A 25,318-nucleotide genomic window follows, 5' to 3' on the forward strand; every position below is an offset into this window, starting at 1 on the left:
ACAGTTTGACGACAATTGGCAAATTAGATTCTGGATATTTTATTAAGAAACAAAACGTGGGTTTTTTGTTCTCAACTTCCTCTGTTTTTTATCTAATAAAGATCAACGTTAGCTCTGGTTCAAGTAATCCTGAATCCACAGGGATTCTTCAACTAAAAACATTTTAATACGATCAAAATGAGGCTGAATTTCTTAATATAAAACAAAGATGATAGACGTGAGGATTCATTTCTTGTCCTTGGTGGTGGTGGTGTGTGATACTTTGGTCCTCTTGGTCTGCTGCTGCTCCAGCCTCTGCTGCTTCTTCTGCATGTACACGCCCACATTGTCAAAGCTGGCTTTGTGCAGGTTAGCGTAGCGGCTAACGCAGGCTGTAACAGAGCAAACCACAGTCACACACTGACACTATGTTACTATTAAGTGATCAGAGTTTATTATGAAGGAGAAAAACTAAATATTTCATAATTGATACTTGGCCACAGCTTTTCTTTCTTGCTTTGTACTGATTCTCCTCTGTAAGCATCGCTCCTTAACAATGTCTCCCACCTTAGCACTCGATGATGATGATCCAGCATAAATTTCATGGCAACCAGAATTAATCAAGTCATTGAACACGTGCACGTCTGCTTTCTACAGGAATTTATCTCTTCGTACTATGTCTCGTTTTTTACTTTCACTGTCAATTTTTGCTGCTATTACAATAGAATGTTTCTATTGGCTGAGATTAGATCAGTGACGTCAGTAGCTGGGTTTCCATTACAGATTTTTGTGAAAAAAAGCAATGTTTCTAAATGTCGACAAAGTATATTTGCGCTTTGAATGTGTTTCCATTGATGGTTGTTTTGGGCAAACTTGTAACTACCGTGAAATCTCATCCCGTGAGAATTCTCTGCAGGAAGACGGACGCTCCACACCTCCTTAGAACACTCTGAACTCCTTTGTTGTTTCACGTCTAATGTGGCACTAATCTTTATTAAGTCTAATGCTAAGAAATGTTCTTCTGTCCACACATACCGCATCATGTTATCTCAGAGAGAAGTGGTCATGTGACCAGCAATGTCACGTTCTGTCATGTGTATTTGCGGAAAAAGTGTTTTCATTGAGGTTTTGCGACATTTCAATATCGAAATGTCTGAAATACCTCTTAATGAAAGCGTCAAATCTTTTTAGCGATATTTGAGTGTTTTTTCAAAACACTGGTGTTTCCATCACCAGTGTTTATTGCGCTATTTAGATTTTACGCATTTCCAAGGGTAATGGAAACACAACTACTAACAGTCACTGTTGGCCCCGCCCCTCCAATGAGGATGGAGGAGGGACTGGTTTCCTCAGTGAGCATTGATTGACAGCTCCATGTGGAACTGTGCAGCGCTGTGGGGGCGGGGCTGCTGTGACTAGGCGTGTCTTAACTACTCTAGGAGCCACGCCCAAAATCAAGGCCTTTTTCAAATTTCCCCAAGTAGCAGGTCAGCAGAAACCTGGGGGTGCGCTTACACTTTAAGAACTGCTGCGTACGGTCAAGACGGGCCCTAAAAGATGTGCATGACATGGGCTCAGGTTTGTCCTGATGCTGACGCCCTCAGATGGTCTCACTTCTGTCATGTTTGACTCCATTTACAGCAGTGACGACTGGAAATTCTCTTTTCTGGCCTTCATCACCCACACGCATCTCTTCCTTGTTCTGAAATTCCTTTTTCTTGTCATTTCTACCACAGACGATGTTAGAATCCCGTTGGTCAGCAGCTCCTTTTGATGCAAAAACCATTCATGAGCTCCGTTGACCATTAATGGTAGAATGTGGGCGTGTCAAGGGCTGAACATGAAGTGAATTCTTTTGTCCTAACTTCTATCTAGGCTGTGATTTATAAAGGGAAAAGTGTGTGCAGGTAAGCACCCCACGTTTTATGAATCAAAATAATAAATAAATTCACTTTTAATGTAGATTATATTCAGTGTTTTATAGATGAAGTCACTGATCTTTAATAGAGAACCTTGTATTTCTACTAAAAACGATACAGAATGCCGACCACGTGACGCCAACAATCGCACTAAGGTTCCTCTTTGAGGAAAAGACAGCACAAGATAATAATAATAATATAATATAAGATCCTTTTAAATAACTAATAAACAGTAGGTCCCCGACTCTCATGAAATGTTCAACATATTCATAGAAACAATCAGTTTAAAAGCCAATGGGTGGAGTTCCCATCCATGGTTGTGTGTAATGTAGAACTGACCATCTTGAAGCTCCCAGTGAGGCCTGAAGGCTTCAGTGACTCTGATCAGGTCAGCATTAGCAGGTTGGTTCTAGAAAGAGGAGGAGAACGTCAGAGGAAACACAGTAACACATAGTCGTGTTTCCATGAAGAAGAAACACCGACACCCTGAGAGTCTGTGCACGTCTGTCTGCATGAGTTTTCTGGGTGTTTCCCACTTTGAATGGAGGTGAACTTTCCAGCCCCACCTACTCCTATTGCCCCCCAGATAATCCTGACAAATAATTCAAATGTATTGAACAAGTAACATCATATTTCATAATAAATTAAAAACTAAATTAAACTAATCAACGGCATTAAAAATGAATTTAGAAATGCAGTAGTCCAGCAATGTTTAGTTATTTCCTGTATTTTTGACTACTACACTTTCACATTTGTATTTCTATGCAGTTTATTTTTGTTTTTGAGTTTCAATATATTTATGAAACATGATGTTACCTTACTGTTAGTTTATTTCATACGTGCACTGAATCTCCTTTTTTTTATTCTTCTTTCTTTTTGGCAAAGATTGCAATAATATTTTTAAGATTAGTATGAAATTGAAAATCTCCTCCTGTTTGTCACGCACCACCTGTCATGTCTCCATTCCCCACCAGGAGGGGCGCAACACACACTTTGAAAAGCACTGGTCTAAGGTAGCATCAGTGGAAGTAAATGCACCTGACGTTAAAATGACTAAAATAACCAAAAAAATAATTCTTAATGTAGCAAAAAGTCAGAGAAGAGTGATTACAGAGTGGAAACGCCAACATTATGTTCCCAAAAGACACCTTTTCCGTCCATCCCAAAATATAATTGTGGGAATGCTTATAATATTTTGACCTGCCACTATTCTTCCAATTCTGAACTGATCTACACCATTAAAATATCAAAATGTTCTAATGCTTAGTGGTAAAGCCACTATGGGGTCTATTCTGCCGTCTGGACTTAAGCACTTTTTTGTGCTCTTGCAGTTCTTTCCTACGTGTATTCTCCGGTCCAGGCTCCTGACACGCCCACCACGTATAAGTAGAGCAAAAGCACATAGTCTGTGAACCCTGTAACCCTAACCACCATCATCATCACTGTAAAGTGTGACAGAGATAGATGATGGAGATATGAGGAAATAACGTGTCCACAGAGCGTCCTGCTTTAATACAGAGGGATGTTTACAGTCAAACAGAACTATTAACTTCCATAATACACAGTTTTAAATATAAATAGTTTAAAGTGACCTGAGCTGAGCCTCATTAAAATATGTGTGGGAACAGTTTGTGTTCCATCCTCACCTGCATACGACAGCATGTTTCACTCTGTAGTGGATCAAACAGTGACTTTACGTTGGACATAGTATGAAAATAGTTGAATCACTGTGACCAACGTGGACAGAAGTCTGCGTCTGTCACAGTTTTAATTAATCACACAGCAGCAGCTGAGTGATCACAGCTGCTGCTGCGTGACGGTCGAGTCCGTGTGGCTTCAAATGTAACTAAGTCCATATTTCTAGTGCAATATAATGTTTCACCTTATGGGGGCGCTGCACTTTTTCCAGGGTTAGAATAACGTAAGAGGAAAAGGACTTACGCAGACCAGAGAATGCGCGTAAAGCCAGATTTGAATGGGAACGCCCACATTTTAGGGCTGCTCCACCCACAGTGCGTAACTGGGATGAAGGCGTGCAGTGACTGACTTAAGTACAGGAGGAGAATAGCATACAGCCAGAAACAGCGCCCTATGTCATTTGTAAAATGCTAAGACTTTTACTTTTAATGTAATATTAGGTTTTATGCTTTTACTGTAAACTGCTATATATATATATATATATATATATATATATATATATATCTCAGTCACTCTTTAATCTACAATTCTATCTACTTGCTGCATGCAAATCTTAACCGATTTACACCATTTAAAGATCAAAACGTTCTGCTCATTAGTGACAATAAAAATATCTCATTTGTAAAATCTTAATTCTCTTACTTTTAATGTAATTTAAGGTTTTATGCAAATTAGGCTGCTTTTGCAGTCCTTAGAGTGCTTGATTAGTTCTGCGAGAGTGCATCAGCTGCTGCTCATGAACTTTGAGGAAAACTGCTGTTAAAGCTTTAATTCCGCAGCTACAGCCACGATTTGTAGCTTAAAATGTTGCTACAATCTTCTTCATGTGCAGCTTTAGCTAAAGTGTCATCTTCTTCCTTCATTCGAGCAATCATCAAGTGGAACCTGGTTCAAATCGTGCCCTGCACAATGTCTGTAACTTTGACTCTTAATAACTGTTTGATAAATCGTCAGTGACTTAATGTAATGCTGTTCAGTCTCTCAGAGTCAAAGCTTTGGTAATGTGTACATTGTGTTCATTGACAGTAACACATACAGCTGAGGGGGTGGCAATTATTTCTCGCATTCCCACTTCGATTGTCGTGGCAATGCAAATGTTTCTAGTTTCCACTTAATTACTCCCAGTAAGCCCCTCCCATTATATGTTAAAACAGTTTGCGTTAGTTAATCAGACGTCGTACCTCCCACGAGCTTTGTTCACAGCAGTAGATCTGCAGCGGAACGTCATGGGATTCCATTAGCACCCAGAGCCGCCCCTCGGGGTCAAAGGTCACGTCTACAGGACAATGTGGAGGGGTGAGCTCACACTGAGGCACTAGCTTCTTCTCCTCCTCCCCATCTAAGGTGAAAATCTGCAGCGTGGCCACCCTGTCAGCATGTGATGATGTCACTGAGCTGCTGTAGTGATTCTTCTTACATTAAATCATCTTCATTGTGACGATGAGGAGGACAAAGTACGTACTCACCTCTCACACTGTACGGCCACGTAACGACCATCAGGAGAGCTGCAGATTCTGCTCACAGTTACATTCTACACAGAGAGGAGACATGGGTCAGTGTTTTTACTTCATCTCTGTAGAAAGGAATGAGCTGGATTGTGTTTAAAGCAGAACACAGCTCTACTCCTCTGAATCACTATAACTGTACCATTGGTTAGCATAGCAGCGCTAAACAAATAAACTCAGCATTTAAAACATTTTAAAAGGATTTTTCCTGCTACTCCTCTGTATTTTTCACTTTTATCCAGCGTTTATTCACTGATGAAGCCCTACATCAGCCAAGGCCTCGTGTATAAATGGGTGAGTATGCAAAAAACACAGCACGCATAGCATGAGTCAAAGTATGATATATTTTCATATACTGGCATGTTTAAATTATAAAGATGTATTTCTACCCACATATCAGCACGCTTACATTTACACGATGTCTCTAACTCGCTCTTTGAGTCAAATTAAAAGATGTGGCTCTATTCTGGTCCTTGTTTCTTCTGATACACAGAAGTATGTGATTTATCAATAATTATTTACCAGCATTTATCGATTACCATCACCCTTTAAACCTTCATCATTTATCATTTTTCTACATTTGGATTTTGAAGCATTTCATTAATTGATAGTTTGGTTTTATTTGAGAATTTTTGTCAACAATGAAATGACATTTTTACATTTTAGTATTTGCTTTTGTTTTTGATGAAATTGATATTTTCCTTTTAAATATTAAATTATTAAGATTTGTGACAAACCCAAATATAATAAATGGACCTTTGACTCGTTCAAAAGGTTCCATGTGGATTTTAAAGACTTGTATTCAACTTTGAGCAGAATTAAGTTCTTCAGGTGTTGAATAAGGAGGATAAACACATAGATATGCACTTAGATATGCACTTAGATATGCACATAGATATGCACATAGATATGCACATAGAGCACCTTTTCTGTCTCCGTGTCATCACTCTTTCTGAGGTCGCGGCTCTGCATCCTGAGGCCGGAGTGAAACTCCCACAGCTTCACAGTCCCATCCTGACACACAAACATGAGACAAACAACATCAAATCAATGATTCAATGTAATTTAAAAAGTAGGAACAATAAAATTAGTTTAAACTGGCCAATAAAGGACATGACAAATGGCAAATGTGGTTAAAGTGGCAAAAATAAGCATGAAATATGGTGAAAACAGATTAACAGTGATAATGATGGGTCAACATATGTGACATTAGGTGGAAAAGTGGTGAAAAGGGTTTATAAGTGAAAACAATGTCTTGAAAGTGGAAATAATGTGCAGAGAAGACATTGAAATTTAATGGAGGAATGGGAGTAATGTTGCAAAAATACATTAAAAGGAGCAAAAAATGGCAAGAAAAAGTGATGAAAACAGGTTATAATATAGAAAGTTTGGTGTAGTTGCAGAAAAAGGGTAAAAATAAGCAAAAATGGGCTCAAATTATTAAAAAAATATTCTTAGTTTCTTGAAGGATTCTGGCGACCCTCTCCTAGTGTCTCACGACCCTAAGGTTGAGAACCTCTAGCTTAATAGGCAAGGCAAATTTATTTGTATAACGCATTTCATACACAAGGCAAGTCAATGTGCATGGGTTAAAACCATGATGTGTATAAATGTGTGTCTAATGAAGTGACGCAGGTCAGTGTTGTGATGTTTACCCCTGATCCAGAAAGCAACCAGTGAGGATGTCCTGATGGGATGTGTAGGAAACTGACGAATCTGCAAGAAAGATTCACAATGAATGAGCAAAAAAAAACTGCTACACGCACACGCACAGAAGCACGCACACGCATGCACACACGCACACAGAGGCACGCACACACACACACAGACGCACACACACGCACACAGAGGCACACACACGCACACAGACGCACACGCACGCACACACTCACACAGACACACACGTAGGCACACACAAACACAGACACACGCGCACAAACACACGCACACACAGACACACACGCACACACACAGGCACGCACACACACAGACACGCACGCACACAGACGCACACGCACACACGCACACAGACACACGCACACAGACACACGCACACAGACACACGCACACAGACACACAGACACAGACATACGCACACAGACACACGCACACAGACACACGCACACAGACACACGCACACAGACACACAGACACGCACACAGACACAGACACACGCACACAGACACACGCACACAGACACACGCACACAGACACACGCACACAGACACAGACACACGCACACAGACACACGCACACAGACACACGCACACAGACACACGCACACAGACAAACGCACACAGACAAACGCACACAGACAAACGCACACAGACAAACGCACACTCACTCCTCATGTCCCAGGCAGAAGGCCTGGATGTTGAACGGTGACCTGAGGAGGCTGACTCTGATCTTCTCATCGCGGTCGGCCGTGATGATGTATCTGTTGTCTGCTGAGGTCGTCTGTGGAACCAGACATTGAGAACCAACCGTTTACATCTCAGCTCATGAGAGCAGAAGAAACATGGATTAACTAGAACAAAATACTTCTCTTTGCACCTCAATAGAAAAGACACAAACATTAGCCTTCCAGTTAGCGACTGTGCTAACATATCAACAGATAGGAAAGCATCACCGTCACATGACGAACTATAGCGTTTTAACATTTAATCAGTCTGGCTAACTAGTAGCAATATTAGTTTTCACTAGTAGGAATTACATTCTGACATGTATAAATGTAATATTGAAATGTCAAAATGTTTATTGTAAATATCTGAATTCTGACCAGTAATAAAAGGATATATAAAGTCATTTTTACTAGATACAATTATATTGTAGGAATCTGAAATTACATTCTTACTAGTTACAATCCCAAGCTGACATATATCTACAATTCAATGTATCATATCTGAATAGTTGTAGATCAATAATTAACATTATGACTAGTAGGAATTTAATTGTCAATATCAACAATAACAATTACAACTGGTCACAACTATATTGTAGATATCTGTAAATAAATTTGAATGGAAGTCAACTATGTGAAGCCGTTTTAACATTTAATAAGTAGCGCTACTTGTAATTGTAGATATCTATAATTCAATGTTGACATGTTGTAATTCCAAGTCCACATATCCATGATGTAATTTTGACTAGTTGCAATTCTATTTATTGATATCTGCAATTCTATTCTCACTAGTTACAGGATTAATTGTAGATTCTCACTAGTGTTAACTGTCAAATATCCCATTGACTTCCATTAAAATTTAATTACACATATCTACAATTAAATTTCGGCATTTTACAATTCCGAGGCCACATATTCATAATAAAAGTTGATGTTGATATCTACAATTGTTCTTCTATTTCAGATATCATACAATAAATTGTAGAAATTTAATTCTGACTAGTAAATTAAATTATTGATATGTCATCTTGGGATTGTAACTAGTGAGGATGTAATTTCAGATATCTAAGATATAATGGTTATTAGGAACAACTTTATTTTATCTACAATTCCTTTTAGAACTAGTCAGAAAGAGACTTTCCACTAGTTATGAATATCATATCTGATTAAATGTTAAAACAGAAAATGAATTGTAGATATCTATAATTATTATGCTTACATGTAAAATGAGTGTTGACTATGTAATTCCTACTAGTGAAAACTAAAATTGCAACTTTAAACCCAAATGATTAAATATTAAAATGGCTTTCCATAAGTCAATGGGACATTTTGACTAGTTGTAATGAAGTTACACATATCTGATTCTACAATGACAGTTAACACTAATGAGAATTGAATTGTTGATATCTACAATTATTAGTGTAACTAGTGAGAATAAAATTGTAAATATCAATAATTAGAATTACAACATGTCAAAACTGAATTATAGATATCAACAATTACAAGTACTGCTAATTATTAAATGTTAAAATAGTTGTAGACTTCACTGTATTTCAGCTACACCATTGGTTCAAACTGATCTGATCACTGCCACCATCCACCAGTGGAATGATGTGTATTATTCAGTCATTATTGACCCCTCCCTCTTTTATCTCTGGGCGTTTCCTTTTAAGGTTTGCCTCAGCGAATCATTCTGTTCCTGTTTCAACCTCCACCTTTGCATCCTTTTCCCTCCATCCTTATCATCTCTCCATCATTCCTTGTCCTCCTTCCAGAGAGCGTTTCCTACCACAGCCAGCAGCATGGACAGGTGACCCATCCTCAGCTCGCCCTCTTTCTCCAGCTCCGTCAACGAGAACGAGTACACGTCTCCTGCTTTATCAGCGACCAGCAGCTCCTCTTCAGTCCCGCTGAAGCTTAGCGACATGCACCTCCTCACCACCCACCTGTCCGACAGACAGACAGACACGTCTGTCAGTTAGAGTGGGACAGAACAAAGAACTGCTTGAATTCCACGTCATTTCAACAAATGGCATATAAAACTATTTTTCTTTATGCAACTTTTAATATTTGCGGGTGGTGAATTAACCTAAAGTTGGGAGAAGAAAAAAATAATTAAATCCCTAGAAAGAGTAAAATTTATACCAAGGGTTCTCAACCTTGGGGTCAGAACCAAATGTGGGTTTGTGAGACACTGGAGAGGGTTATCAGATGCCTTCAAAAAACTAAGATTATGTTTTTGAACAATTTCTGCTTATTTTTACCCTTTTTGTGGAACTACACCAAACTTGCCTTTTTTAACCTATTTTCATCACTTTTTCTTGACATATTTTTGCTCCTTTTAATGCATTTTTTCTACGTTACTCCAATTTCTGACACTTCTACATCACATTTTAATGCCTTTTCTGCACATTTTTTCCCCTTTCTAGATATTTTCAGCACTTATAAACCCTTTCCACCACTTTTACACCTAATGTCACCTGTTGACTCATTATTGTCACTTTTAACCTCTTTTCACCATATTTCATGTTTATTTTTGCCAATATTCATGATTTGTCATGGCCATTATTTGCCAGTTTAAACTAATGGTGCCAATATTGACACTTTGAATCCTTTTCACCACTTTTTTGTCCACTCTAATTTGCAGCTTTTAAACAATTTCTGTGGTTTTTAAAATCCTATTTCATCACCTTTTCCACCATTTTTGGTCACTTTGAACCCATTTTATTTTTGTTTAAAACAATGATTTAGAGGAGCTGACATGTCCACCAGATAAATATGATGTATAGCAGATCTATTTCTATATTCTGAGAGAGTAGGTGGAGCTTATTACTATACCTTATTTACCTTTATATGCGCTGGAGTTCCTGACATATTGAAAGATGAAAATGGAAGAAAAGTGAGAATGCGTGAAAATCAACACATCCCCCCCTCCACACACACACACACACACACATACACACTAAATTGGCCATATCTCAAAAATAATACGATCAAACTAAAACGTTACAGTATCCTCATAAGTGGGATGTCCTATAAATGTTGTTGAAATGACATGGAATGACGCTGCCGCTGCGTCTGAAGGCCTGAGCTCGTACCTACTGCTGATGCAGCACCATGAAGGCTGACACCTGAACACAATCAGCCTCTTAGAGTCGTCGGTCAGAGCCAGAAACTTCCCCGATGGAGACGAGGCCACGGCCAGGATTCTGTCACTTCCTGCTTCTTCTGAGGAAACATCATCACTGACAACAGAAGAAAACACAGCTGAGCTCACAGTCCTTTGATCTGACGTTAGTAAAACATTTCATTTCATTTCACCTGGACTTCTTCTCCTTTGTTTTCTTAGGATTTCTTTCAGCTGAGCTGCAGTCAAACACAAACGCGTCTCTGCAACAAGACAAAAGCATCATCAAAGCTGTGTGTGTGTGTGTGTGTGTGTGTGTGTGTGTGTGTGTGTGTGTGTGTGTGTGTGTGTGTGTGTGTGTGTGAGTGAGAGAGAGATACACTCTGGAGCTGTGTACTGCTGAATCCGTGTATCATTCGTTCATTCGTTTTTCATTATGTAACAAAAACATGAAAAACAATAAAAACACTCATTATTTGATATTTGTTTCCAAAACCAAAATGAAAAAAACAGAAAATGCCTTGTTTTTCAAATTAAAGCTCTTTTGCTTCGGTACAAAAAACAAAAAACAGAAAACTAACACCTTTATTGGTTTTCTCCATTAACGGTTTACGTGACCCAGAAGTGAAGCGTTACACATTCTGTGATATCTTTAGCTCTGCAACACTTAGGAGTCTCTAAATCCTCCCAAATGTCTGTGAGGAGGTTCTGTGTTCAACACCAGCTAAAACAAAAAGGACACGTTTCTGATGCACAGTTGTCATGCTGAACTGCCGTTAGCATAGCCGTTAGCATAGCTCTTTTTCAATTAAAAAAAAACACATTTTTAACCATTTCATCACAGGGCCAGTCGACTTTGGGCAAATCTGAGGATTATAGAGAATGAATGAGGCACTAGTGATTATTTTTATATCTTCATATATGTTTTGATTATAAAACTGGACATGTTAAGATTAGATTAGATTAGATTAGATTAGATTAGATTGAGCTTTATTGGTCCCTTGGGAAGGCTCCCTCAGGAAAATAAAATGTCCAATAGCATTAAAAAAAGAAAAGCAGCAAACAGGGTTGAAATAATATACTGTGTAAATACAGAATGGAGAGAATGTTTAAGTACACAGGAATAAATAAACAAGGTTGGTGTGACAGACTACGATCACTGCTCGTATAAATTAACCCAATATAATGACAAACCATTAATAATGTTGTTGATTACACTCGTAATGTGTCCAAACAGTGTTAGACCAAGAAAAAATTAAAAAATACCTTTAATTTCTGATGAAGTAGAGAAAATAATAAATATTATCAATATTAACCACAATGTTGTAATAATTTTAGCCTCGGCAATCATTTAGCAAGAGCATCAAGTATTAGAAAAGTAGTATTACAAAAAATACTAAACCTGCTTTTACAGAGAGACATAGCTAGGTTTCAGATTTTCCTAAAATTATTTTGTTTTAAATCATAAATGTCAAACTCTTTTTCGCTCAGACAGATTTTGTTTCAATTTAAACATTTCTTGATTATGTGACTTTTTTTTCTCTGTATTTTAAGGTAATTTTGTGAGATTGTTTGTGAGAAATTGCAGCATTTTACAAAAATTCAGAGTTCTTTTGATAATTTGTAAATGCACTCATGTGATATATTCACGGGAAAATAGCAAGCTTCTGCAAATATTAAAACAATTATGAGATTGTAGAACTGAGAGATTTACAACTGAACTATTCATTACATTTAATTACATTCATACACATCATCACCACAGTGTTGTTAGAGTTTAAAGACACTTTGCAGACGTTTGCGTTTGTCCCAAAGAACCAGACTGATTTGGAGCAAATAGTCTCTTTTATTGTGGAGGAGGAAGTGGATGGAAGTGGTCGACTTCAACAGGGAATTCTGAGCAAAGTTTTTTTAAGATACGACTTTAATCTGAAAAATTATGACTTTAAGCTAATAAATTATGACTTTATTCTGAAAATATTACAACTTTAATCTCGTAGTGCTCAGATTTATTTTTTATTTTAATGTGGCCCTGATTAATGCTTTCCCTGTCTTTTTTACCTTCTTCTAAGGGTCGCTTTAAAAACTCAGAAGGGCCAGATTTGGCCCCCGAGCCTCGAGTTTGACACAAGTGTTTTAATTGACTATATGAATACTTAGTGTCGTTGTCAGCAGAAACAACTAAATTAATCTAAAATTGCAGTTCACTGAATTTAGATTTCCTTCAATGATGATGGATTATTAAAAAACACAAGTTGTGTATTAAAACATTACTTTGGAAATAAATGCCCAGATGTTTTCCTATGCGCTCTATCCAGTGGGAACAATGGTTGAGGACTAGGGGGAACCAGTAGAACCAGTAAACCCACCTGCTGTCCTTCGTGTGGACCGCGACCAGCTTAGACCGACAGGTGAAAACCATCCAGGGTCCGCAGCAGCTCAGTGAGGCCGCCATGTTTGAAAAGAACAACAAACACACGTGGTCGCGCTGTAATTACGTCATAACGCTACGTACTTAACACGCGACCATCGCTAAGGGTTTTATTTTTTTTTTAAAATTTATTATCTGTCATAAACAACGATCAAAAGAACACAGCATATTAAAGTCAAAATCACAAGTTAAATCCCTACACAGAGGAACAAAATAGAGACAAAAAATATAAAATTAAATATAAATAATACATACATAAAGGCTTTTAAAGGGGATAACTCAATGATACATTAGAATACAGATTTAAAATGGGACTATGGTTTTTCTGTCAATGTAACTTCTTCAATCATGTTTAACAGTTTTTTTGGTTTTTAGTATTTTAAGGGATTTAAAATATTGTACAAAAAAATGGCATTAAATTGAGGTTTTATTTTTTCGTTATTTGCTTTATGTGTAAAAAAAAAAAATGTCCAAGTATAATAATATTGTTGATCAGGAAGTCATGGTGAGAATTATTGATTATGAAACCAATGATAATGTCCTTTTGTGAAAATGACCGTCTGTAAGGTACAGAATGTACTGAACACGCGCCTGTTGGAGGAGAGGGGGCGTGTCCCACAGAGCGTGCACAGCGTGGAGCCTCGAGCCTGTGAAGGTAAAGAAGCTAAAGAAGCTAAAGAACAGGACAAGTGTCGGTCACACGACGAGCTTTGTGTAACTTTGTGTCTTTTTTGTGTGTTTGTTGTTGTGCAGCATCGACGGACGGGTGACAAAGATGTCGGGGTCACTGCTGAGGATTGGACGTGTGTGCAGAGTCAAGGTAAGATGAAGAAGAAGAACATTCCAGAGTCTGTCCTCAGGGACGGGCCGAGGACATGTCCACTGACCTCTGTCTGTTTGGACACTGTTCTTCATCCAATGGCTGCACAGTGTCATTAAATCAGAAATCAACAAAGTGTGTCTGTACTAGTCATGTTTATGATACACAATGTGTTTAATGCATTATCAATAAACACAATATGTGCTCTTTATTTTTAAAAATAATAAAAACACTTTTAAATTACATTTTCACGTAAATTTTATAGGTTTAAAAACAGCCATGTTGAGCCGGATGTGACGTTGCTCTAGCTTCCGTGTGCATTATATTCTGTCCACCTGGTTTCTCTCTTTATTTTTACGTCTTTTCTCTACATGTTAGTTTTATTTCTCACTTCTTCTGACGCTGTTATTGTGAACTTTTGTTTGAACCTCTGACTTTCACTGATCACGTTATGAATCGGGCTGTCAATCAATTCAAATATTTAAAGGAGCATAGAGCAAGATTTGAGAAAAAATAAACATGCAAATGGTGCTCGGATCGGGCCAAACGAGGTGTCAGCGGAAAGGTCTTCTCCGCCCGAGTCCGAATTAGTGCATCTTTCTCGGGTAGCTACAGAACTGCGCCCGCTAGAGGCGAAAAACAAAATTGCGGGGCATAAAAAGTGCTAATTTCGTGGAAAATGTGACACCAACGGACGCGTTTTATTCCCCTGAGTCCGAATATGTGGTTTGTTTTCGGCTAGGGGCCGAAGTGCACCCGCTGGAAGAAGCAGAAGTTTGGTGTGCTTGAGCAGCAGGGTCGGGTTAATGCTAATGATGGCTCTGTTACGTAACGTGGCTATGATTTCTGACCCGCCCATTAAATCCTGAACTCAGAAATTTAAAATACAGTTTGTGAAGCCTAGCTCTATAATTACATTATAAATGGTTGAATAAATTTATGACCTATTTAATGTGTTTAGAAGAAAATAACAGTTTGCTTTACACGGACGTTAAGGGAAGTTTGCATTAACTCATTATTATCACGTTAGTTTTGACAGCCCTAGTACTGAACAGAAAAAGCTAATTGAACTGTGTTCAATTTTTTTTTATTTAACATTAAGCTCCATCATGACACATAAATAACTTCTTTGTATGTTTTGGGACAATGTTGCGCATTTACGTGTTAATCCACATTCAAAGCTGTGGATTTGAATGTCTAGACATTGCAGTAAATAATAGATAAATATGTCAAATGTGGCCTGTTTAAAATCTCTCGCTACATATTAATCATGTTATCCTGCAGAGCTCGAGACTATGACCAAAATTCATCATGTGCGAGTAAGAATGTCCTCTGGTCGCGTTGGTGCGAGTAAATATGTTTTAACGCAGGCACTGTTTGACGTTGGGGTTAAAAGTCCGTCACCTCCACCTGCTCCCTCTCTTATTCTGAAGAGACATCCACATCATGTACATGTGCAGCACATTTACACAACTTAGACCCTCTGTGTGAAACGAGGCGCTTTCATAAACTTCCTCATTAATAGTTGACATTCCTGTCCATTTTGGGAGGTTGGTGGACACAGAGGGGGGTGCACTGTGCACCCCTGAATAGGGACTTTAAACAGTTTAAACGTAGTTCAGGTGTCTCCTGCTGCAGCGTGGGAACACCCTGTTGTAGTCACTACAGCGTGCGGTTCAGGGGGTAAAATAAATGGTTTTAGGCAAGGTCAGTTTATTTGTAAAGTGTATTTCATACACAAGGCAATTCAATGTGCTTTTCACGATTTAAAAAGTAAACAAACAGTTTAAAAATCAATAAAAACATGAATATTAGTCGTGAAAATATTAAATCAACATTAAAATCTAAAAATCCCTCTTGGTCATACTCTCAAAATGACTTTGATCAATAAGTTCAGGGATTTTTTCTGTTTGGTGTATCAGTTGTATGAATGACATAGTCAACGCAAATATAATCGAAGGGTGGAAAAAGTAATATTTTATTCATGTATATATTTATAACATGTTCCATTTCCTATAAGACTGACATTTAGAATGGATTTATTTTTTACTTTAAATTGGGGAGAAAATTACAAGTTTATATTGGTTTTTAAAGTGGAAATTTTTTTATGTATCAGGTGGAAAAATCCTTGTCAGCTCAAGGTTCCCCTCTGTCACAGCCAGTAATACATTTAGTTACATGATGTCACATGATCCTTACATTTTATAAGGAAAATATTATCAATGGATTGTATTGTGACAAAAGTCACACAGCCGGAGCTTTTTTCGAAGTAAACATTTAATTCACCTAATAATATGTGATCAGTCTGCTTCTGTTCTTGGGGGATGTAGTTAGAAGTTTTATGTCTATTTTAACAGTGTCTTATTGTGTGTGTGGTCAGTGTTTGCAGGCTGAGAGCTGGATCACTGTGAGCAGAGCACCCATAGCTGCGTCTTTAAGCACAAAATCTGGAAGCCCGAAGAAGTCGTCCAAAAAGAATTCAAGTACGTATCCAGGAATCATCAGGAACAAGTTGGACTAAGTTTAAACTGGTTAAAAGGACAGACTGAGACACAGCAGTCACACAGGTGTAGCGTAGACGTGTTTTAACCCCAAAAACTTTACAACCACAAATGTAAATGTACTTTACTGGGATTTTATGTGATAGACAAACACGTGTCACATCATTTATAAGTGGAAGGGGAAAAATAATACATGGTGTTTTTTTTATTTTTTACAACAAATACCTAAAACGTGTTGTGTGCAAATGTATTTATTGGGAAAACTTTAAATAAAATCCAGTAAAACTCAGTTCAATGAAAAGCTCTGAACATCTCACAGAGCACCATGCAGTCCATCAGTTTGTATTTTTTTCTTTTAATTAAACAAGTAACATATCCTTTCACTTTATGCAGCCAATACAATAAAATCCTAATAAAACACACATTGGAGGTGGTTTTTAACTCTTCGCAAAACTGTAGACAGGGGTGCACATAAATGGTGCACAGGTGCGCACCAAATCAAATGTGATCGTGCTTGTTTATGTAGCTTAGATTTATGGTTGAATAACCCTTAAGGCTGTTGTGCAACGGATGAGAAACAAACTCCATGGAGCAAATACTCAGCTGGCTTCAGATGAATGACCACCGCACAGAAAAGTGGTGCAAAATCTCCTTGTGAAATTCTCACTCTGGTGGGCAAATGCAGTCCTCAGGCTTTTGATAAGCATGCCGAGCTAAAAGAAAAACACTGATTAACAGAGATCAAGGATGTCGACATTGTTAATGTATTCAGAGGAATCATGTAAAAATTTAAATTTCGCTCTGATTGGTAAAACATTCATCCATAATGTTCTAGAAAAGAGTAGGCCGCAGTGCATCAACATCCTTGAAAAGTCATTACCAACAACATGAGGTTCTGTCCTGAGACTAAGATCAAAAAGGTTATGTGCATCCCTGTTCATAGCCTTATATGGTACTGGTTTGCTCATTAAAAATGCTTGTTTGTATTTAGTCAAATATTTGTCAGACAATACTTTTTTTTTTTTTTTTACTTATCCAACCATTTGCATCTATGATAATTAATTCTGTCTGCTTGCACTCCTTCATACCAGACAAAAAGGCCAATGAAACATACTTTGATATAGAGAAACTTGTTCAGCACAAAAAATATGACCCACCCAAGAAAGAAGTATCTCCAGCAGCTGAGGCCGCTGTCCCTTCAATCACACTTACAAAGTTTGCAGAAACTGCAGCTACGGCACAAGTAATCGAAGCTGCACCGGTGGCTGAAGTTGTTGCAGAAGCTGCACCAGTGGCCGAAGTTGTTGCGGAAGCTGCACCAGTGGCCGAAGTTGTTGCGGAAGCTGCACCAGTGGCCGAAGTTGTTGCGGAAGCTACACCAGTGGCCGAAGTTGTTGCGGAAGCTACACCAGTGGCCGAAGTTGTTGCGGAAGCTGCACCAGTGGCCGAAGTTGTTTCGGAAGCTGCACCAGTGGCCGAAGTTGTTGCGGAAGCTGCACCAGTGGCCGAAGTTGTTGCGGAAGCTGCACCAGTGGCCGAAGTTGTTGCGGAAGCTGCACCAGTGGCCGAAGTTGTTGCGGAAGCTGCACCATTGGCCGAAGTTGTTGCGGAAGCTGCACCAGTGGCCGAAGTTGTTGCGGAAGCTGCACCAGTGGCCGAAGTTGTTGCGGAAGCTGCACCAGTGGCCGAAGTTGTTGCGGAAGCTGCACCAGTGGCCGAAGTTGTTGCGGAAGCTGCACCAGTGGCCGAAGTTGTTGCGGAAGCTGCACCAGTGGCCGAAGTTGCGGCAGAAGCTGCATCAGTGGCAGAACCAGTGGCGGAAGTTGTTGCAGAAGCTGCACCAGAGGCGGAAGTTGTTGCGGAAGCTGCGCCAGAGGCGGAAGTTGTTGCGGAAGCTGCGCCAGAGGCGGAAGTTGTTGCGGAAGCTGCGCCAGAGGCGGAAGTTGTTGCGGAAGCTGCACCAGTGGCTGAAGTGACGGCAGAAGTAATCAAAGCTGTTGCAGAAGTTGTTGCAGAAGCTGTACAAGCTGCACCAGTTGCTGAAGTAGTGGCAGAAGTTGTCGCTCAAGCTTCACCAGTAGCTGAAGTTATTGCAGAGGTTGTCGCAGAAGCAGCTGCCCCAGTTGAAGCGTCCCCTGAACCCGTTGCTGAAGTTGCTGCCCCTACAGTAAGCCTTGCCGAGGTGGAGGACTCGGTCGTAGCTGAAGCTGCAGGAGAGGAGCTTCAGGCACCTTTCACGGATGAACCGGTTGAACCATTTCAGGGTACACACCATAACAGCTTTTTCTGCACTCCCTGTGTTCGTCTGTGAACCCTGCACTTGATCCGCTATCGTTTTCCTTACCATTGTACTAGTGATAAGTTTTCATGAGAATAGTTTGTAACCTTAAGGATAAGATGATCACACAGTCACACTCTTTGTTTTATATTAAAACGTTCTTTTTCTTCATACATGCCACACCTTCCTGTAACTCTAACCTTTACCACAAACTTTGGGTTCCCCTTTAGTTCTTTGGGTTTGTCTTGTCTTTGCCATACTCCATGTGATGGACGTCCAAATGTCAAGTCATTGTTTTTCAGCATGTTCCTGTATTCTCTTTTTTTTTTTTTTTTTTTTTACGACTTACTAACTCCTGCTCATGTTCTGCATCCAACTTCAGTTTGTTCAACTTCTTTTAGCCTAGAACTAACCCAAGACGCACCGGTGGTTTCTTTTTTGTTTGCGTGTTAGAAATGTTTTTTTAAAGACAAATGTTATTGCTAATGGTTCTCTTCCCCCACCCCCCGTTTTATTTGCACACGTGGACTACCTTAAACTACTTCTTTCTTTGTTCCAATTCTTCTACCTCTGAGACTTGAATGTAAATGTTGATTAGTCGGCATTAACTGTAAACTTGTCATTCTCTCCTAAAGTTCAGTGTCGAACAATCGGTGCGATTGCATTTCAGTTGTTGTGTTCAGGAAACGGTTGATGGACACTTTCTACAGCATGACTTCCTACAGCGAATCTTAAACCTGTTAACCTACCCGACTTTGCACACAGTACCCCCTTCCCTTCCTGTTCTCTGTTGCTGGAGAACTTACACATGTTGGATTAGGAGAATATATGCACAGAAGACTTTGGTATTTCAGTTGTCTTGAATTAAACAAAATCTACTCTGTTTTGTCTCGTCTTCTTCAGCTCAAATCGACCCAATTCAGAAGCTCTTCCTGGACTCTATACGCCAGTACGCTGATAAAAGCCAGTAAGTGTCACCTCGTACACGACATGGACCTTCACACACTGGAACCAGGAGGCACATGAGTGAATTTAATTTTATTACCTGTTCAAATGAATTCTGATGAAGTATAAGGAAAGGCATAACGGGAAGGTCATATTATCAACATTCATTTCAGCATTTAGAATAATGACCAATCTGAGCTTTAATACAGGAAAGAACAAAGGGCTTTGTGTATTTTTGGGGTCATTTTATATATTTTTCTCTCATTTTGTGTGCACTTGCTTTGTGTTCTCGGATTCGCATTGTTGGATGTAAATGTAATGTAAAGTGACATGGACACAACGGCAATGACTTGGATAGAGCGGGATTCGGTATTCGAACCCCCAACCCTTCGGTTAGTGGACGACCCACTTTACCACTGGGCCACGGTCGCCCCAGAAGTGAAACTGCTTCAATGCATCAGGACTCCAAATCCCACAATGCAATGCATCAAACGGTTCCAACATTGTCAATAGTTTACATTGGAGATGAAAACAAACTTTTACATATTTTTTTCTGAGCTAAAGATCTTTGATTTATTGATGTGAGGCCTAAACTTTGTCTTTATCTGATAATAAAAAAATACAATCTTTAAATGTGACCATGAAGGAGGGGATAAGTTAGAGTTAGACTTATCTTTATATTAACATGGCTCTGTCAGAGATAAGCTTGATCTCATTTGATCTGTTCATCATAAATCATAGTTTGAGCCTTTATTAATCTTCAAACTCAGCTCTGTGTTCCTGACTGTCTCTTATCTTCATCCAGAGCCAGTGGAGCACTGGTTGATGCAGGAACCGAGTACCAGAAGGCTTTGGCAGACGAAGTCGCGAAGCTTCAGAGACTTTACGGTGGAGGAGACCTCACATCTTTCCCAGACTTTAAATTCCCTGGTGAGGAGAGTTGATGGGAAGCTTTCACACTGACTGAATGCTGCTGTGTGACGTCACTGATGGATGTGTTTTCTGTTTCAGAGCCAATGTTAGAGGAAGTCTCTCAGAAGTGATTACTCTACCTTTCTACTGCCTTCATCGTCTTTGTCAGTAGGCTTCAAACGCTTAGCTTTCTTTGTGTGTGATCGTGGAACTTCTAGACGTGTAGTAGGACTGAACACATTAGTTTGATATGACACATTTTTTGAATGAGATGTTGTGTTTGTGATATAATGTAAAATAATTAAAACCCTTTTCCCAATTACTTTGTGCTTGTCTCATAAGCTTTTAGCTGCTACTTTACACACCTAAATAAGGACTAACACATAAATACATTTTAGGTCATTTAATTTTTTTTAATCTTAAGTTCCATTTAAAGCTTTTGTTTTAAACTACATTCAGGGATGTGATTAAGAGTTTCATCATTTAACTCAAAACGATGAATATTTAAATGTTGACATTTTTCCAATGATCTGGGCCCAGTTTTTCAACAGATTTAATTTGAGCAAACACGACATGCAACAAGGTACACAATAGTTTAGTGTTGTAGTAGTCGAGACCGGTCTTGGTCTTGAGACCAAATTTTAAAGGTCTCGTCTCGGACTCAGGATTTTCCCTCAAGACCGTTTGAGACCAGCACTAATTCCTGCTATTTTTAAACTTTTTTAAAATCTGATAATAACAAGTAGAACGGAATAAAACAATCCTTTATTCATTCTTTTATCCACCCCGTATAATGACCGCAACTTCCCTAATGTGACTGAGTGACGTGTGTGACACACACACAAGCAGGAGAAAGAGGCGGAGCTAAACATGTCCGCTACCTTGTTGGTTGTGAAATTTGGTTTCATGAACCACAAAGAATACATTTGTAAAAGCACAGCAAAGAGGAAACACTGTGTGGTGTGTAGGTGACCAGTCATGTTATTTCTTTCCAGAAATACTTTTAAACACTTGCTGTACATTCAGCTGACATAAAAATCTTGTTTTCAAATATGTAGAATAATTGTGAATTTATCAGTAGCAGTAGTAGTTTTAATATTTTAGTTAATTTTTTGCAGGCACCTTTTTTGTCCGTCAAATGAATTTAAAAGAAACTAAAACTAAAGAGAGAATGTTATTTAACTGTCGAACCTTGTCATAATTTTATTTATTTATGTATTTTTTTTTTATGGTCTTGGTCTTGACTCGGTCTCGGTGCATTCTGGTCTCGGACAAGCCTTGGTCTCTGATAGTGTGGTCTTGAACACATTACAATACTTAGACACTTTCAAAAACCAGTGATGCCATTGTTTTATTATCCTGTTTCATCATTGTGTTATCACTAAATAAATCAACTAAATATTTTTGATTCTGATGAATGTACATCAATTAGTGACAGAATTAAATACATTATTTATGGTCAATATTGACAGTCAAGGGGATTATTTTATACCCAACCTAATCACTGTAGGTCTGACAGAGGAACAAATCTAACTCGAATATTTGCATTTCATAAAGCAAATGCAAGTGAGGATGCAGATGCTGGCCATAGCATTAGCTAGCATTAGCATTATCCTAGCAATAACATTAACATTCACTTATCAATAGCATTAGTCTAGCAATAGCATTAACCTAGCAATAGCTGATTATTAGCAAAAGTTGAAATCTTTTGAAAAGTTTGAATGGTTCAAATCTGTTGAATGTCTGGGGATGAAGGGCTTGAAAGTTGAAAAAAGCTGAAATTTACATTATAAATGAATTGGAAATAAAACATGTAATAAGTTTAAAAGTTACAAATTATAAAAGCAGATGCATAAATCTCGGAAACATTCTGAATTTTTTGATACTTTAATTGTCAAAATCGGACAAACTAGGAGGAGTTAACGCAGACTGAAGAAAAAACTTTTTCCTTATGGAAAAATGTGATATCTCTTGTAGGTTAAACTACATGATCCAAATATAGGATTCTTTGATACACTATTAAAGTTTCATTACACTTGGGGCCTGAAATCCACTTTGAATCCACCCTTCTAATGGGATCAGTTTAATCCAGATTTTTTTTTTGGATCAAAGTGATCCCAATTCTACTAAAAAGTTCTGAAAAACCCAAATTAAAGGTTTGATCTGGATCTAAACCAAGATTGGATTACGTGGTCTAATCTGATTACTTTTGAAAAACTGGGCCCTGTTGATTTTTTTTCTCACATTGTGATCATCATCTTAGTAAAAACTGCTGACTTCACATTTCCTAGATGTAGGTCACAGTTTAACCACCTTGGACTGAACAAACAGGGTGGAGCAGCTTGAGTTGCTGCTCTTTGTGTGGCCAACACTGCTTTCAAACACTTGTTACACAGCCTGGCTTTCTGTATTACAGATGATTTATATATTATGTGTATAGTCTGGCTGATTGATTATGAAACCATAATGACAGAGTGTCAACTAATTAAACTGTTGTGTTCCAGTGATGAAACCAAAACTTTCTAAAAAAATGAATCAATATAAATTAAATTTGGTTAAAATAATTTTAGGTTATGAAGCGTAAAATACAATGAGATAAGATGACGTCCATCAGACAATATACAGCAGAAATAGACAATTTCTATCACAAAAGTATGATTGTATCTGATCTGAGAGTCACATGATCAACATTCATTTCAGCATTTAGAATAATGACCAATAATGACTAATACAGGAAAGAACAAAAGGTCATTTTATACATTTTTCTATGTGTGCACTTATGTGTTTTTTTTTTAACTTATTTAACTGGTACATTTTCTAACCTATTGCATTTTCTAAAATTCTTACAGCTGTATCCATATCATGTTGTGATTGACAGATAGTAACAATCATATTTTAATAATGGCAGATCTGAGCATATTTCAGCCATAAATACATTATTTTAGCAAAGTGAAACCAAAAAGGCAACCAGGTGAGGATCAAATAAAAAACAAAAAGAGAAGGGGTTTTGGAGTCATTTTGTATATTTTCCGTTTATTTTAAAAAATATTTTTCTATCATTTTAAAAAAAATATTTTTCTATCATTTTAAAAAAATATATTTTTCTGTCATTTTGTAAATGTTTCTCTCATTTTCTATGAGTTTCTGTCACTTTTTATATTTTTATATTTTGTATATTTCTCTGTCATTGTCTGTATTTTTCTGTTATGTTGTATATTTTTCTTTCATTTTTTATATTTTTCTTTCATTTTTGTGTATATTCTATTATTTTGTATATTTTTATGATATTTTGTCGTTTTGTATATTTTTCTTTCATTTTTCAAAATATTTTTCAGTCTTTTTTTATACTTTTCTGTCATTTTGTATATTTTTCCCTTATTGTTTTCACATTTTTCTGTCATATTTTGTATTTACATTGTCATTTTGTAAATATTTTCCCTATTTTTTGTATAGTTTTATGTGCGGCTGGGCTCAGTGGGTCCTCAGCTATGTGGTCTCACTCGGTTGTGTTTTCTCTCTGTGGTCTGGGGTCAGTTTGGGGGTCAGCTCGGGCCTCCTTTGGTGCCCTCATGGCTGCATTCCTGGCTGGTCTCGTGGGTCAAGGTCGATGCTATCGCTTCTAAAAGGGAACTCTTCAGTGCACATACTGTATGTTATGGATGCACAGCCGTGTCATCTGTAAGTACACACTCACTCCCTCTGTTCACTTTTATTTTCAAAGTGTTTGTTGATGTGGATGTTTTCTTTCTACATATGTCACTATACGCTATACAACAACAGTAGACTCCAGTCTGCTCCATAATACCAGCAGCACAACCAAAATGTGTCACTCTCTCCTTTCTTTTCATTGTTCTCCCTAACTCCTTTTCCCTTATATTCCCCCCCTTTCTCCCAGGCTTAACACTACCTCTAGTTTTTATATCTCTCCCGTCAAATTAAATTATTAATCTTAGTCTAAACTTTTTTAAATTATTGTTTATTAACAAACAAGATAACATGCAACAACTTCCTCAGTTCTACATCAATGCACAACAACTACAAACATGAACCAAATACAATACAACCAAAAAAGATGAGAGAAAATACACACAAAAGGAAAATATAAGAGATCAAATAAACATTTTATTTAGTTTAACCTAATTATCAAATTATATAATTTACGTGCATGGACATTTTTCATTTTATCTTATTTGAACTATTGTACAATCACTATAAAAATCAACAGTTCTGTTCTTAGAACTCAAAACCCCAATAGATATTAAACCAAATAATATAGTTTTTTTATCACGATTAGTGCACAAAGTGTCAAAATGAACCACCTCAGATATTTTTATACTGCATTTTACCATATTGTTGAAACAATAAAATATCCAATTTTAAAGCAGACAATGAAGGGGGCATTTAGCATATCTGCATTTGTACATATAATATTTTGTTACTATAAGTAATCTATTGATTTTTTTAATTTTTAAGGAAGATGCCAGATTAAATATTTTCAAATGACCAAAAACAATGTATATATCCTTAGAAAACAGCAAATCATATAGAGATTTCCACATAGATTGGACTATTTCACACTCACAAAATATATTTGTCTTTGCATAAGTAACAATTGTCCACTTTCATTTTAAATATTTTATTAATAAAATAATTTGATGAATAAATAATTTATATTTTGGGGAAATAGGAAATTTTAAATATGTTGTTTTGATGGCTGAAATGTCAGATTTATTGTAGATTTTGAAGTTAGTTTTTGGTCTGAACTGAAACGAGAGGAACGCTAATCATCAGAGAACAGGCGG

The 25,318-nt window shown here is 37.8% G+C and overlaps 2 protein-coding genes across 4 annotated transcripts; one reads left to right on the plus strand and one right to left on the minus strand.

Annotated features, from left to right (window-relative positions):
* Nucleotides 1–23: 23 nt before the first annotated feature.
* Nucleotides 24–13,121, minus strand: wdr4 (WD repeat domain 4). The gene is made up of 11 exons (XM_028436124.1): nt 12,999–13,121; nt 10,824–10,892; nt 10,601–10,747; nt 9,292–9,448; nt 7,446–7,558; nt 6,757–6,817; nt 6,026–6,115; nt 5,063–5,127; nt 4,778–4,964; nt 2,238–2,307; nt 24–371 (listed from the first exon to the last, which is right to left on the minus strand). Exons 1-11 carry the CDS (start codon nt 13,082–13,084, stop codon nt 226–228), a joined length of 1,191 nt encoding a protein of 396 aa, XP_028291925.1. The 5' UTR covers nt 13,085–13,121; the 3' UTR covers nt 24–225.
* A 468-nt stretch (nt 13,122–13,589) lies between these two features.
* Nucleotides 13,590–20,838, plus strand: LOC114455103 (translation initiation factor IF-2). 3 transcript variants are annotated; one of them, XM_028436123.1, is made up of 8 exons: nt 13,593–13,715; nt 13,814–13,880; nt 16,261–16,363; nt 17,473–17,682; nt 17,893–18,645; nt 19,563–19,626; nt 20,410–20,534; nt 20,616–20,838. In XM_028436123.1, the coding sequence occupies exons 2-8, from the start codon at nt 13,836–13,838 to the stop codon at nt 20,645–20,647; spliced, it is 1,332 nt and encodes a 443-aa protein (XP_028291924.1). In that variant the 5' UTR covers nt 13,593–13,715; nt 13,814–13,835; the 3' UTR covers nt 20,648–20,838. The 3 variants fall into 3 exon arrangements, with proteins under 3 accessions (XP_028291922.1, XP_028291924.1, XP_028291923.1); XM_028436121.1 differs by having other exon boundaries at nt 13,590–13,715; nt 17,473–18,645; XM_028436122.1 differs by lacking the exon at nt 13,593–13,715 and having other exon boundaries at nt 13,726–13,880; nt 17,473–18,645.
* Nucleotides 20,839–25,318: the final 4,480 nt, after the last annotated feature.

This window comes from Gouania willdenowi, chromosome 21 (assembly GCF_900634775.1).
Source record: "Gouania willdenowi chromosome 21, fGouWil2.1, whole genome shotgun sequence".
Taxonomy (NCBI): Eukaryota; Metazoa; Chordata; class Actinopteri; order Blenniiformes; family Gobiesocidae; genus Gouania; species Gouania willdenowi.